Source organism: Pongo abelii, chromosome 1 (genome assembly GCF_028885655.2).
Source record: "Pongo abelii isolate AG06213 chromosome 1, NHGRI_mPonAbe1-v2.0_pri, whole genome shotgun sequence".
Taxonomy (NCBI): Eukaryota; Metazoa; Chordata; class Mammalia; order Primates; family Hominidae; genus Pongo; species Pongo abelii.
In genome coordinates this window covers 88,224,896-88,237,321 of record NC_071985.2, presented here as the reverse complement: position 1 = coordinate 88,237,321, position 12,426 = coordinate 88,224,896, and the positions used below count along the sequence as shown (strand labels likewise).

General features: G+C 46.2%; 1 protein-coding gene across 3 annotated transcripts in view; it reads right to left on the bottom strand.

Moving 5' to 3' along the window:
• The window catches only part of OLFML2B (olfactomedin like 2B), a 41,057-nt gene that overhangs the window by 24,248 nt on the left and 4,383 nt on the right, over window positions 1-12,426 (bottom strand). For all 3 annotated transcript variants that reach the window (XM_009241567.4, XM_002809870.6, XM_009241561.4), the window contains exon 3: window positions 10,220-10,327. In XM_009241567.4, coding sequence (XP_009239842.2) covers window positions 10,220-10,327 — 108 coding nt within the window. The remainder of the gene's footprint in view (window positions 1-10,219; window positions 10,328-12,426) is intronic.

Below are 12,426 nucleotides of genomic sequence, written 5' to 3'. Positions count from 1 at the left end.
CTCTGGTTATTTTTAAAGAGATTTGACTATATTGAAATCCAACTTTGGCCCTCATTCTAAAGTTTCCATGAGCATCTACATTTTCAAATGTGATGTTCTCCTTTGGGCCCTGTTTATGTGGTTGAGGAAGCAATGATGCAAAATAGAGGATGTGTTTGCTTTCCATCTTTCTTTAACAAACAGACACAGGAAGTGTAAAAGCTGGCATTGCCAGGCACAGCTCTGCAGCCTGGTGGGATGCTACTAACATCCTAGAGGGAAGACCCAGTGGCGCAGAGCCAGGGGAGGTGGGCATATCCAGGCAGTGACACCCAGACACCGCGGCTCCAGAGGCTCCTACAGGGGCTGCCCAGAGAAGCCCCATAGGTGCTTGTTAAATGAACCTGGCTCCCGAACCATCAGCCATGCCATTCTTATGGCATTTCATCGCATGCCAGATCCTAAGCACTGGAAGGGCTCACTGTGTTCCACGGCACTTAGGCTAAGCCAGCCTCTCTAAATTGCACAGAATTAACTGTGAGAGCTAAATTCCATGAGAAAGAGATCTTGTTTTAAGAATGCCCAGAATGAGTGATCTTCCCGGGTGCGGAGTCACTCCTAGGTGTTATCTATCAGGAGGTCAAGTGTAATGGGTAAAAGCATGGATTTTGAAGGAAACCGGTTCACCCCTCCATGCTGCTATTGCTAGATCTGAGATCTCAGGCACATTACTGAAACACCTCTGCTTCAAGTTCCCATCTGTAAAATGGGGATAATACTAGCACTTTTCCTATAGGTTGTTAGGAGGATTAAGTGAGTTAATATGTATGGGTGTGCTTGAAACATACTGGACTAAGTGGCTGTTATTTTTCATAGAATGTTACAACTGGAATGGACCCAAGAACTCATGCCTAACCTCTCATTTCACAGAGAGGAAACTGAGGCCCAGAGCAAGAATGTGACTTGCTCAAGGTCACTACAAAAAAGTGGCAGAGCGGAACCAGCACCCGGCCTCCTGGCCCTTGCTTCTTCAGCTTACTTGCTGGATCACTAAGAACACCAAGAGAGGATCCCGGCACACAGACAGCTCTCAGCAGCACCAAGCATGTCAAAAAGCCGGAGAATACTTACAGTTTGGGTTCAGGATACATGACAGGATATGCACAGATGCTGAGAAATACAGAAATGTTGGACTCTCATAAATCCTCACTATTCAAAGTGTGGTGCAGAGTTCAGCAGCATCAGTATCACAAAGGAGCTTGTTAGTAATGCAGATTCCCAGGCCCACTCAAACCTGCCGAATCAGAATCTGTATTTTAACAAGATCCCCAGACACTCTGCATACACATTAAAGTTTGAGAAGCACCACCTTAAGTGGAGAAAGCTTGGGGCACAAGCCCCAAGCTTTTTCTGTCTGCTTGAAAAGCGGACAGAAATGAGTGAGAAGGGCTGTTTTATAGGAGCTCAGTTCTTTCTGGGACTGACGGGAAAAGTTCCTGGCCCCTTAGTGGGATTCAAGCATTTCTGTAATCCATGAGCACCTGCTGAGTGAGACCAACACCTGCGGATACCGCTCCTGTAGCTCTCACAGCCTAAGACAGATCACCAAGCCCAGCAGGTGCAGGGATTCAATGTGTTACCTTTTTATTAAGGCGTTCACGTGCTCAGTGCTGCACTGAGGGTTCAAGCATGAGCAAGGCCACTGCGATCCTGCCCCAGTGAAGGTCACCCTCCATGAGGGGGAAGTAGGCAATAGACAAAGAAATAGACAAGAAAATATCAACTAGTGAAAAGTGCACAAACTCCGCCAGGGTGATGTGACAGATGCAGGCACTGACTCCTCAGTCAGGTCAATAGGCTTCTCTGAGGAGCGCACTGAGGAATATCCACACCTGCAGCCTAGCACTGGCCCTAGGACTCTACTAAAGGTGCTGACATTTCTGGGTGGACTGGCTGGCTGGGCCTAAGTATCCTTATTATTTGACAGAAGAGCTCACTAGATTCCTAAACACTGTGCATCAGTGGGTGTGGCACACTCACTGTGAGGCAAAGGGTGCCCCTCCGCCAGTCTTAGGGTTTCTAGGGCCCTAGGGAGTCCCCCTCCACATTGATTTATAGTCTCCCATCCCCTTTTGGATGTCAATGAGGAGCCATTATTCCGCATTTCCACAGAGGAGGGTTTTAGGCAAGCCTGCCCCTGAGAACCCGGAGGAGCAGTACAATTTATTCCCCTCACGGGAATGGCAAAGCCTGCCAGCCGCCTGAATAAACAAGAGGCTGGCGGTGGCATCACCCCATTGGCCTGCAGGGCTGAGCCAGCTGGTGTCCCCCAGGGCAGCAGCCACAGCTGCCCCTCCTTGGCCACCCCCAGTCAGCCACCTCCAACCTGGGGGTTCTGGCTCTCAAGAGCTCCCCACCTCTCCCTGGGACTCTGTGCTCCTCACACCAAAGGCCTTTGGTGAGGTGATTCTCAGGAGATGCAGGGGATGCCACCTGCACAGGGTACCCTCGATTCTGCCCTGGGAGATAGGTGAACCCCATGACCTCATGCCTCAGGCTCTTCCCCCTGGGACAGCTGCAACCATGACATTTCTGGTGTGTGTAACTTGGCTCGTGGGCAGTGCTGGCAATGTGGCGGAGGAGGTGGGAATCGTGCCTATCTGGCAGAAGCAAGTGTACCCATGGCCCCTGCCAAGGATCCTGGCACACTGAAGAAGAGGGAAGGGAAGAGGGAGAAAGAGCAGATAGATAGAGGGCTCAGACAGAAGGCTGGACACAGCCAACTGTGGCAATGAAAGATTTGGGAACTTTGTCATCATGATTCCTTGGGCCAGGCAGAGCCAAGGAACTCAGAGGTGTTCATAGAACAAGTGCCATGTGTAGGAGAGGTATGCTGTTGGGCACTGGAGGGTGCCTGATGGGAACGGGGGTCCACTGGTGCCACACTGCCAGATGAGAACACGTGTCCACTGCTAACTTCAGCCAGATGCACACACACCAGAGGGAATAGAACGTGCGAACAAGGCAGAGACCCTTGGCAAAGGGGAACCAGATGCAGGCGGAGTTAGGGGTACAGCCATCAGTCAGCCCTAGTCAGTATGGCTGGTGTTTTGACAAGCCATGGAGGGCCAGCACAACAAGACGTGTAGACCGGTGGAATGGGTATGAAGGACACAGACTGTATCCTGACCTTGTCCAGCTCTTAGACATGTGTGCGTGTGCCTGGGTGAGACTGTGTAGTATCTTAAGCCAAAACCTTGGGACCAGGGGAAAGATGACCATGGGGCAGAACTCTAGCAGTTCTCTGTGGTCTCGTTTTTACAAATAGAACCAGGGACAGAGGTGTGGTGGGGGGACGGTGCTGGCTCTGGAGATCGGGTGTAAACCCACACCACAGTCATGGCCTGCTTATATAACCACACAGGGCAAGGGATGAAACCTTTCTAGGCTCCAGGCAGAAAAAGAAGGAATGATGACACCTACCTCACCCAGGCTTGGCACGGAGATGGATAAGGGGCTGCATGTGGTACAGTGCTGGGCACAGAAATCGGGCTTGAGGCATGTGGGTGAAGCTGGAGTGGGAGGGACCCTTGGGGTCTCCATAGCAGACATGCGGGTGGAAAAGGAAAGGGAAGCTAGGGTTTGGTATGGCTGGCGTGAGGAGGAAGGTAAGAACCCAAGGTTGGTGTGCTGTAGAGAGACACACTAGACATCTGTGGGAGTAGATGAAGCCAGACTGCAGGTGAGGCAAACCCTGGCCCCAAGTCACACAGCAGGTGCACACAGCCACATCTAAAGAGGCTGCCTGGGAGGCTGCCTGATAGGTCCTGTGGGCATCAGGACTCCCTGGCAGATAGCTAGATGTGCACAGGGCTAAGATACAGATGGCAAGCCCAAGGGCAGATGGGACATAGTTTCTCATGGGAGTGAACTGAGCAAGTGTGAGGGTAACTGGACCCAAGGTGGGGGGGCTCGTAGTTCCCACCAGCTCACCATGCTCAACCTTTGCACCCTCCAGGAGACAGCTAGGACCAGATGGCCTGGGACAGCAACCCCAGCTGACAGCTGTCTCCTAGCCCCTGGTAAGAGAGCTGGGGAAGAGAACAGCTGGAAACAGCCGGTGCTCCTGATGGCAGGACAGGCGGGCCGTGGCCTAATCCCTCCGACCACAGCTGATGGGAGAGACAGGCAGGCCTGGGTTCAGGGAGCCACCAGCTGCCCCATTGAACATTCATCCAACCAAACAGCTGTGGAGCATCTGTCCCACATCAGGTGCTGGACCAGGGCCTGGGAAACAAAGATGACTTGACCCAGCTTGCCCTTAAGAAGTCCAGGGCCTGGCAGGAAAGTCAAACAAGGCAACAGCAAGAAGTCCCAGGCCTCTGGTGATGAATTTCTATATTAGGGGTAACCTTACCCCTTAAAATAGGGCCACTCGAGCTGTGCACACCTGCACATCCTGGCAGCTCTAAATTGTTCCTAGGCCGACGGAGGGAGGGCTGACACTCGCACTGTAAGTCTCTTTAGCCAAGAAGAAAACTTTATATCCCACAATGGCAAATTAGATTTGAAGTATATACAACCCTGGGAGAGGTAATATATTGGTTTTAACTCATATTAAGATGTAAATTGAATTAAATAGCGTTAGGCTGAAATATATCTTAGAAACATTAACTTCGACCCTCTGCCTTTTCACGTATGAGGACACTGAAGTCAGGCCAGGTAAGCAGTGCCCCTCTCCAAGCCTTCACTTGAGGAAGAAGAGTGAAATGACTTACAGCAAACCCCTCGGAAAGAGCAGATTTGATCAGAAGAGTGAGCCCTGGGGGTGTCTCAACAGGGGTGTAGGGTGGAAGGAAAGGGGGGGCTTGGAAAGAGACACCTCCCCCAACTCACAGCCAAGTCTGCACAGATGAAAATTACATTTTCCTATTAGCTGGTGAAAAGATATATCCCCCAGGGTCAGGAATGCTTCTTTGATCATGCCTTTCAGTCCAGAAACACAAAAGCCACCAAAGCTTTAGGTGTTGGGGAGAAGCCCTCAGCAATGCCTGTGCCAGTACATTCTGGGGAGCGGGCCAGTTCTGGGTCTGGTAAATCCATCATGGACTTAAATCTTCCTTGGAGGCAACATTATCAGGAGAAAAGGCTTCAGCTGGGACACAAGGTTCCCTGGTGCCATCTATGCTCATGGGTGTGGTTTGCAAATTCCAGCAGGTAGATTCGAGAAAAAGGAAAGAGACACACATACCAGAAGGGACAAAACAGAAATCACACTATGGAAAGCTTGCAGGCATGCATCTATTTTAAGAGCATGGGCTATGCACCCACACATATACAAAGGCACATGTGTACATAAGCATTTCAAGCACTTATAAACACTTACAGGTATCCTGCAGCAAGGTGGGGTGGGACATTTCCTCATAAAATTTGCAAATTTTACAGCAATGACTGAAACCAACTAAAGCCTTGATGCTAGAAGATTATTTTAATGATCTGTCCCTCTGTTTGTCTTTTTCTCCACTTTAGTAAGAAATCTGCCCCTGGAAGCAGTATGTGCTGCTAGGGGTTGAACACCATGCCTCTAGTCCTGCTGCCTTCAGAACCCACCTTTAGGCCTGGGCAGCCTACAAGTCTGTGGGTCTCTGAGTGCACTCGGAGCTCGGATGAAGTCTTTTCTTGAGCTGAGTGAGTGCCACTGCCAGCTGTGTATGCAATGAACAGGGCTTGCCTTTGCCTTTGGAAGTTACAGGTTTTCTTTCTAGACTTTTAACTCCTATCTCTTCAGATACTTATGTTATGTGCCCACCCACCCCTCAACTCCAACATGTACCCACACTTCCTGCATGCCCTTCCCCTTCCCAGCCACTCACAGGGAAGAAAGGTCAGCTGGGGTCTATGCTGGACTGCTGACCACCTTGAGTGTTTCTTATTCCTGGAGCAGTTCTAAAACTGGTTTATGAGGCTTCAGACCTCCCCCAGTGAACTGGAAAGATATTTTTGGAGTTAAGTTTCTAGAACACAGTGAAATGACCCTACTAAGTTATAGCCTCCAAATTGACAAAAACTAGAAAGTCTGACAATACCAAGTGTTGGTGAGGATGTGTGTAGAACTTTTATACCCTGCTGGAGGGAATGTAAACTTATACTACCACTTTGGAAAACAGTTTGGCAATATCTCCTGAAGTTGAAGATAAGCATAACTAATGCTTATCTTCTAGTTCCACTTATCTAATGTACCATAGAGGAATGCAGGCACACATGCACCAGGGTACATGCACAGGGATGTTCATGTACAGGAATGTCCATAGGGCTATTCTGATTTATGCATTCAGAAACTGGAAACAATCCACATATCCATCATCAGGAGAACAGATAAATTGTAGTATATTCATACAATAAATACTACACAGCAATAAAAATGAATGAACCACAAGACACAAAAACAACATAGGTAAATATTAAAAATATAAATTTGAGTGAAAAAAGCCCAACACACACACACACACACACACACACACACACACACACACACACACACTTCTGTAGGATTCTATGTATTTAACATTCAAAAAAGGCAAAACTATTACATTTAGGGATGCATCCTTAAATGATGAAACTATAAAGAAAAACAAGGAAGATGATTAACATAAAGGTAAGAATAAAGGTTCCCTGAGGGAAGGGTATGAGTAGGAGAGAGCATATGGGGGCCTTTTGGGGTATTAAAATTGGTCTGTTTCTTGAGCTGGTTGGTGGTTACACAGGCATTTTGTTCATAGTAATTTGTTAAACTATATTCATTGTTTATACACTTTTCTATGCATGTGTCATTTTTCAGTATTTAAAAAAAAAAAAGATAACTATTGGGTACTGGACTTAATACCTGGGTGATGAAATACTCTGTTCAGCAAACCCCTGTAACACAAGTTTACCTATGTAACAAACCTTCACATGTACCCTCCAAACCTAAAATAAAAGTAAAAAAAAAAAAGGACACAGATGTAAATTGACCCTGATGGAGAGAACTCTACTCTATCCTTGCCAGGTCATAAAAAGGTGAGATAAAAAAAAAAAAAAACAAAAAAAAAAAACAAAAGCTTACCCGAAATCATTCCACTAAGCAGAGCTGCTCCCAGGGCTGATTTTACCAAAAGGTAAACTCAAAATAGTTCAGATTCCATTTCTCTCTCCTTCCTTCCTCTTTCAACTGCAAATGAAGTTTCCATTCCTACCTCCTCCTATATACTCAAGGTGGAACTGTGGCTATATCCCATAAATATGTGCTTGCTTATACTGCCAACCATTGATCTTACTCTGGGCAAAATGCCTCTCCAATCTGACCCCTTTTTTGTCTTGTCTGACCTCCAAAGAGCTCCCGTTGGGATTCAAGAATATTCAAGGACCAGGAGCAGAATTTAACTTCCATTTGTCCTGCAGAACCAAGCTGGAGAGGGAGTGTTTTTTCAATTTACCCAACATTCTGCCTTTTCAATTACTGCAGACTCCAGACAGTCAGCTGGCATGAGCCTTGAGACAAACTCAAGCAAATACAGTGCTCCACTGTTTGGGCACAGGGGCCCAGACCCATCTGAAGACTACTGTCACACTTCAGCACCCTATCACCTTAGGCTGTCTGGTTTGGGGAAACTTCCTTCCTGAACTCAACTTTAATCCTATTTAATGGGTCTAGGGGATAGAGTCACAGTTCTGCCTAGAAATTCCCTTGGAAGAGCTATTGTTTGAAGTTCCTGTTAAGAAAATCTGATGCTTGCAGGACAGATGGCAATGATTTGAAGAAACTTACAGGGTTGATTAGAAAGAGCCCTGGACCAGGAACCAGAAGGCCCTGTACTTCCTGGCACTGTGATCTTGGTCAAGTCATCTAATTTCCTTGGCTCTCACATTACCTAGGAACAAATGGGCTAAATGTATACGGAATGCTTTACAAAACATAATATGCTATAAAAATGTAAGGGATTATTATTAAGGTCCAATCTTTGCTACTAAACATACCACAGTTTTGGCAAGGAGATACTCTCATTGATGTAACTAAAACTGTTTTTTGCAAAAACTAGGTTACTGTGTGACTGTATGGACAATACCACCCTGCTGGGGCACTGGTATTACATCAAATTGACCCATACTCCCTCCTGAGCAGGGAGGGCTCAGCTGCTGGACAAAGCTGTAACAAGACTGTGGTCCTTGGATAAGCCCAGCCCACTGGCCTTCTCAGAGGCTGAGCACCTGACCTTGGCCTCCAGAGCACTGTACTCTCCCCCCAGATCTATCTTTCTCAAGCTGTGTTCTCCAGGAAGAATAGCAACTGTTTGGCTGTCAAGGTCAGGTAAAAGCAGAAGAGGTTGCTGTCGCTCCTTTTCCTATAGAAGAGCAATCCTTTTCTTAAAGGGGCATTGCACATTTGGATGGTTCTGGGGGCCTAGGAAAACAGAGGCACTTCCCAATATTGGACCTTGGTTTAATTCCTTTTGAATGTATCTGAAAGAACCAGAAAGTGGTTTTAACTAGGAGGAAGAGTCCAAAGCCTGCATGAAGTCCATTAGTAGTGGGATGGTGCTGACCATCCACAATGTCATCATTCTGGCTGTTAACAATGAGGAAGGAGAGACTCAAGATGCCCAGGGACCTAGTTCTTTGAGAGCACCCCTTGAAGAGAGTTGCACACAGTGAAGAGGAAGCTGATGCAGTTCTGTGGGCCACTCTGATCTGTCTACAAATCTCAGGATCCAAAACCCTGACCCCTCTCATCAGACCGCATATCTGATGTGATTAAGGACCTACCAACCCTCTCAGAGCCAACAGCCATATTCAGAAAACATCTCACCACAGCATTGGAGGAGCTAAGCCCAAGGGCGGGTAGAAAAGGAACTGGTGTTCACTTTCTGGGAAAATTTTAAGGAGTGGAAGGAGTGTGTTGAAACTAATCCTTAACTTCAATGTTTCATCATCTTTGTGCCAGCTCTCCTGGCAAAGTAATGTAGGAATGTTTGTCCTCAATCTCTCCATGGTCAGAGCCTTGTTTAATTTAACCATTTCAAAGCATTTTCATACTGATTAGCGTACTTTGTATACTCTCAGCAATCATATGGAGTAGGCAGGGTACTATTCTCACTGTCCAGATGGAGAAGGTAGGACATGGCTGCTCGGCAGCACAAACAAAGAGTAAGGAACTCATCCTGTCCTGACTCCGAGCCTGCTGCTCTTTCTGCCACAAACCACTACATCTACTAATCATAGATCGAAGAACCTTAGCTCTTCATGACAGCCCCCCAAAAGTCCACTTTTTCATAAGGAATATTGATACGTTTACAGTCATTGTGTTATTAAATTTGCCACTTACAGTAATGCTGTAAACATTAAAGAAACAGATTTCCACTCAGAGCAGCAGCTCTTTGAGTCACTGTTTCAAGTATCAGTCCAAGAACCAGATGCGAGTCAATGAAACATATCCATAAAGTTCCTTACCAATAAGATTGAATAATGATCGTTAGTTACTTTTTGGGTGACTAAATGATTTCTCATCTATATGTTAAGGCATCACAGCAACAAGCACTGTCAATGTTATTACAGTATCTGTAATAACTCCCAGCTCCCTTCACACACCACTAGATGAAAACCACAGCACCACCTGTACAACTCCCAGAGCCCAGTCAGAATAGTATGGTGTCTTTGTCTATGAAAATTGCATGACTCGTCCATTCATCCTGGGCATGACCAGCCTGAATGCTGAGTGGGGAACATTACTTATTAGTAATCATTTTTATGTCTTCTTCCTCTAAAACGAATTTCAGATGGATTCACACACATAAATACAGGGGTATGCACCAGAACAGTTAGAGAAGTTAAGAACCATATACGAAGGAAGGAGATGACTCCACCTTAAAACTGGAGGTAAGATGCTTATTGTACCTTTATATTTCATTGAGTTCTGAGGTCCCTGGAAGTCAAGGTAAAAATGGAAAGACATTGGTTATATGATTAAGAGGATTTTATAGATGAAAAAAAGAAGGTACAGTACTGGCATTTCTACTTAACTGATTTTCTTTGTCACCAACAATTTGGCATAATTTTGAATGAATCTTTTATGTATATTTTTCCTTTCATAGAATAGGATGGGTTAAGTCTAGTCAGTGCATGTGCTAGCTGAAAATTTACTGTGGGACATTTGATATGCTTTTGGGCTCGATGAAGAAAAAGATATGGAAACCAGAATCCTCCTTACCTCCTCCAGTTTATCCACTCGCCCCACCAGTTTGGTGGTGACTGAATGTAGCTTCAGGAGATCCAGGCCATAGAACGCTCCTTCCAACATGTCTATGATTGTGGAGAGCTATGAAACAAGGCAAGGGGTTAGTCCAGGGCTGGGGCAGACAGACACAGGGCAGAGTTTCCTTTCAGATCTGCATGTTGGGGGCTTGGCAGGAAAGCCACTAGCCAGGAATTGAGAGGTTGCCGTGAGAAACACATTTGTGTAGGCAGGGATGTAGGCAAGCACAATGGTGTATGTGCATTCTGCCTTCTGAAATGTTTGGGTGAGAAAATGGGAGAGTCCTACAAGAACAAGTAAACCTGAGGTCTAGACCTCTTCACAAACTGTTTATACCTCTTTTATGAAATCCGTCAGTTGCATTGACATCTGTCTTTCCTACTAGACTGTGAGCTCCTTGAAAGTAATGTCTCAATAGCAAAGACATGGAATCAGCCTAAATGCACATCAATGACAGGCTGGATAAAGAAAATGCAGTATGTATATACCATGGAATACTATGCAGCCATGAAAAAAATGAGATCATGTCTTTTATGGGAACATGGTTGCAGCTAGAGGCCATTATCCTTAGCAAACTAACACAGGAACAGAAAACCAAATACCACATGTTTTCACTTATAGGTGGGAGATAAATGATGAGAACTCATAGACACAAAGAAAGGAACAACAGATGCTAAGGCCTGCTTGATGGTGGAGGGTAGGAAGAGGGAGAGGAGCAGAAAAAATAACGATTAGGTACTAGGCTTAGTAGCTGGGTGACAAAATAATCTGTACAACAAACTCCCGTCACGTGAGTTTACCTCTATAACAAACCTGCGCATGTACCCCTGAACCTAAAATAAAAGTTAAAAAAAGAAAACAAGCAAGCAGTGTCTATGTATCCTTTATCTCTGTTTCCCCAAGATAGCTGGCTCATAACAGGTATTTTTATTCTATAAATACTCAACGAGGTGGCTCTACATGTCAATACCTTGAGGATATGCTTCTGAAACACTCAATTTCATTGTCTGCTAAAGGCTCTGAAAGACATCAACAGGTTCTCCTTAGCACAAAGTGCTAAACTGACCCTGGGCTAAAAGAGGACTCAGCGTCCCATCTTTGAGACTCTTGCTCTATGGCAAGCTGCCACAGTGCACCCAGCCTTCTCAGTTTTTATCAATGCCATCCTGCCTGCCAGTATAGAGGCCCTGGGAGGAAGGTGGCCGAGGCTCTGGGGGCACTGAGGGCATGCAGAGTGCAGGGTAAGAGGGAAGATGATGAGGGCCAGTTCCTGGAAGTTTACTGGGCCACACTTTTGCAATCTACACTCCCCATTTATCTCAGAGCCTAGCTTCTACATGAAGAAGTCCAAGTATGAAATACTCATGTTTAGAAGGTGAGCTCCTTTCTCTCTACCAGCGGAAGAGAGCTGAATCCTGGATAGAAGCCATAAAAAGATAGCTGGCTGTTAGTATGTACTGTGATAATTTTCTGATTTCTAATAGACATTTTGCCTTATGGTGTTCCAGAATTCCCCCAGAGTCCAATCCTACAACTGAGTGAGTGTGGCACTTGGTTCAGAAAGTTGTTTCATGGCAGAGCTGTGGCTCTGGCCGAATCCTGAGATACTCCTGATATTGGTAAACACTACTCTGTTGAAAGAGACACCAATGACTACTAGTCACTGAGTGAGTGCCAGATGCCAGCAGCACTTTACATAGTCATCCATTCATTCATTTACATGGTCATGCCTAGCTGAATGTCTGGTATTGTGCCAAGTACCTCCTAGTTGTTATCTCATTGATTCTCATAACCCCACCAAGTAGACGTTATTATTCCCACATGTTATTCAAGGAGCTGGAAGGCAGACAAGTTAAATAACTTAAGTGGGATCACACTGCTATGATTTGAACCCAAGTCTGTCTGACTCCAAAACCCAGCTCGTTCCACTACCCCATGCTGCAAGGGAAGGGGGGTGTGCAGGATCAGAAGAAGCCCTCAGCCAACCCATGGGGGTGCCTAAGTGGGGCCTGAGCTTCCCTACCCTATGGACCATGATAGGATCACAGTTTGATGATGCAATCTAGAGCAGGCCCCCGGCCTCTCCTTCCCTAGGCCAACCCAGCCCTTCCGCTAAGGGCCAAAGGCTTACTCGCAATTTTCTTTTGCCTCTTTGGGGTGTG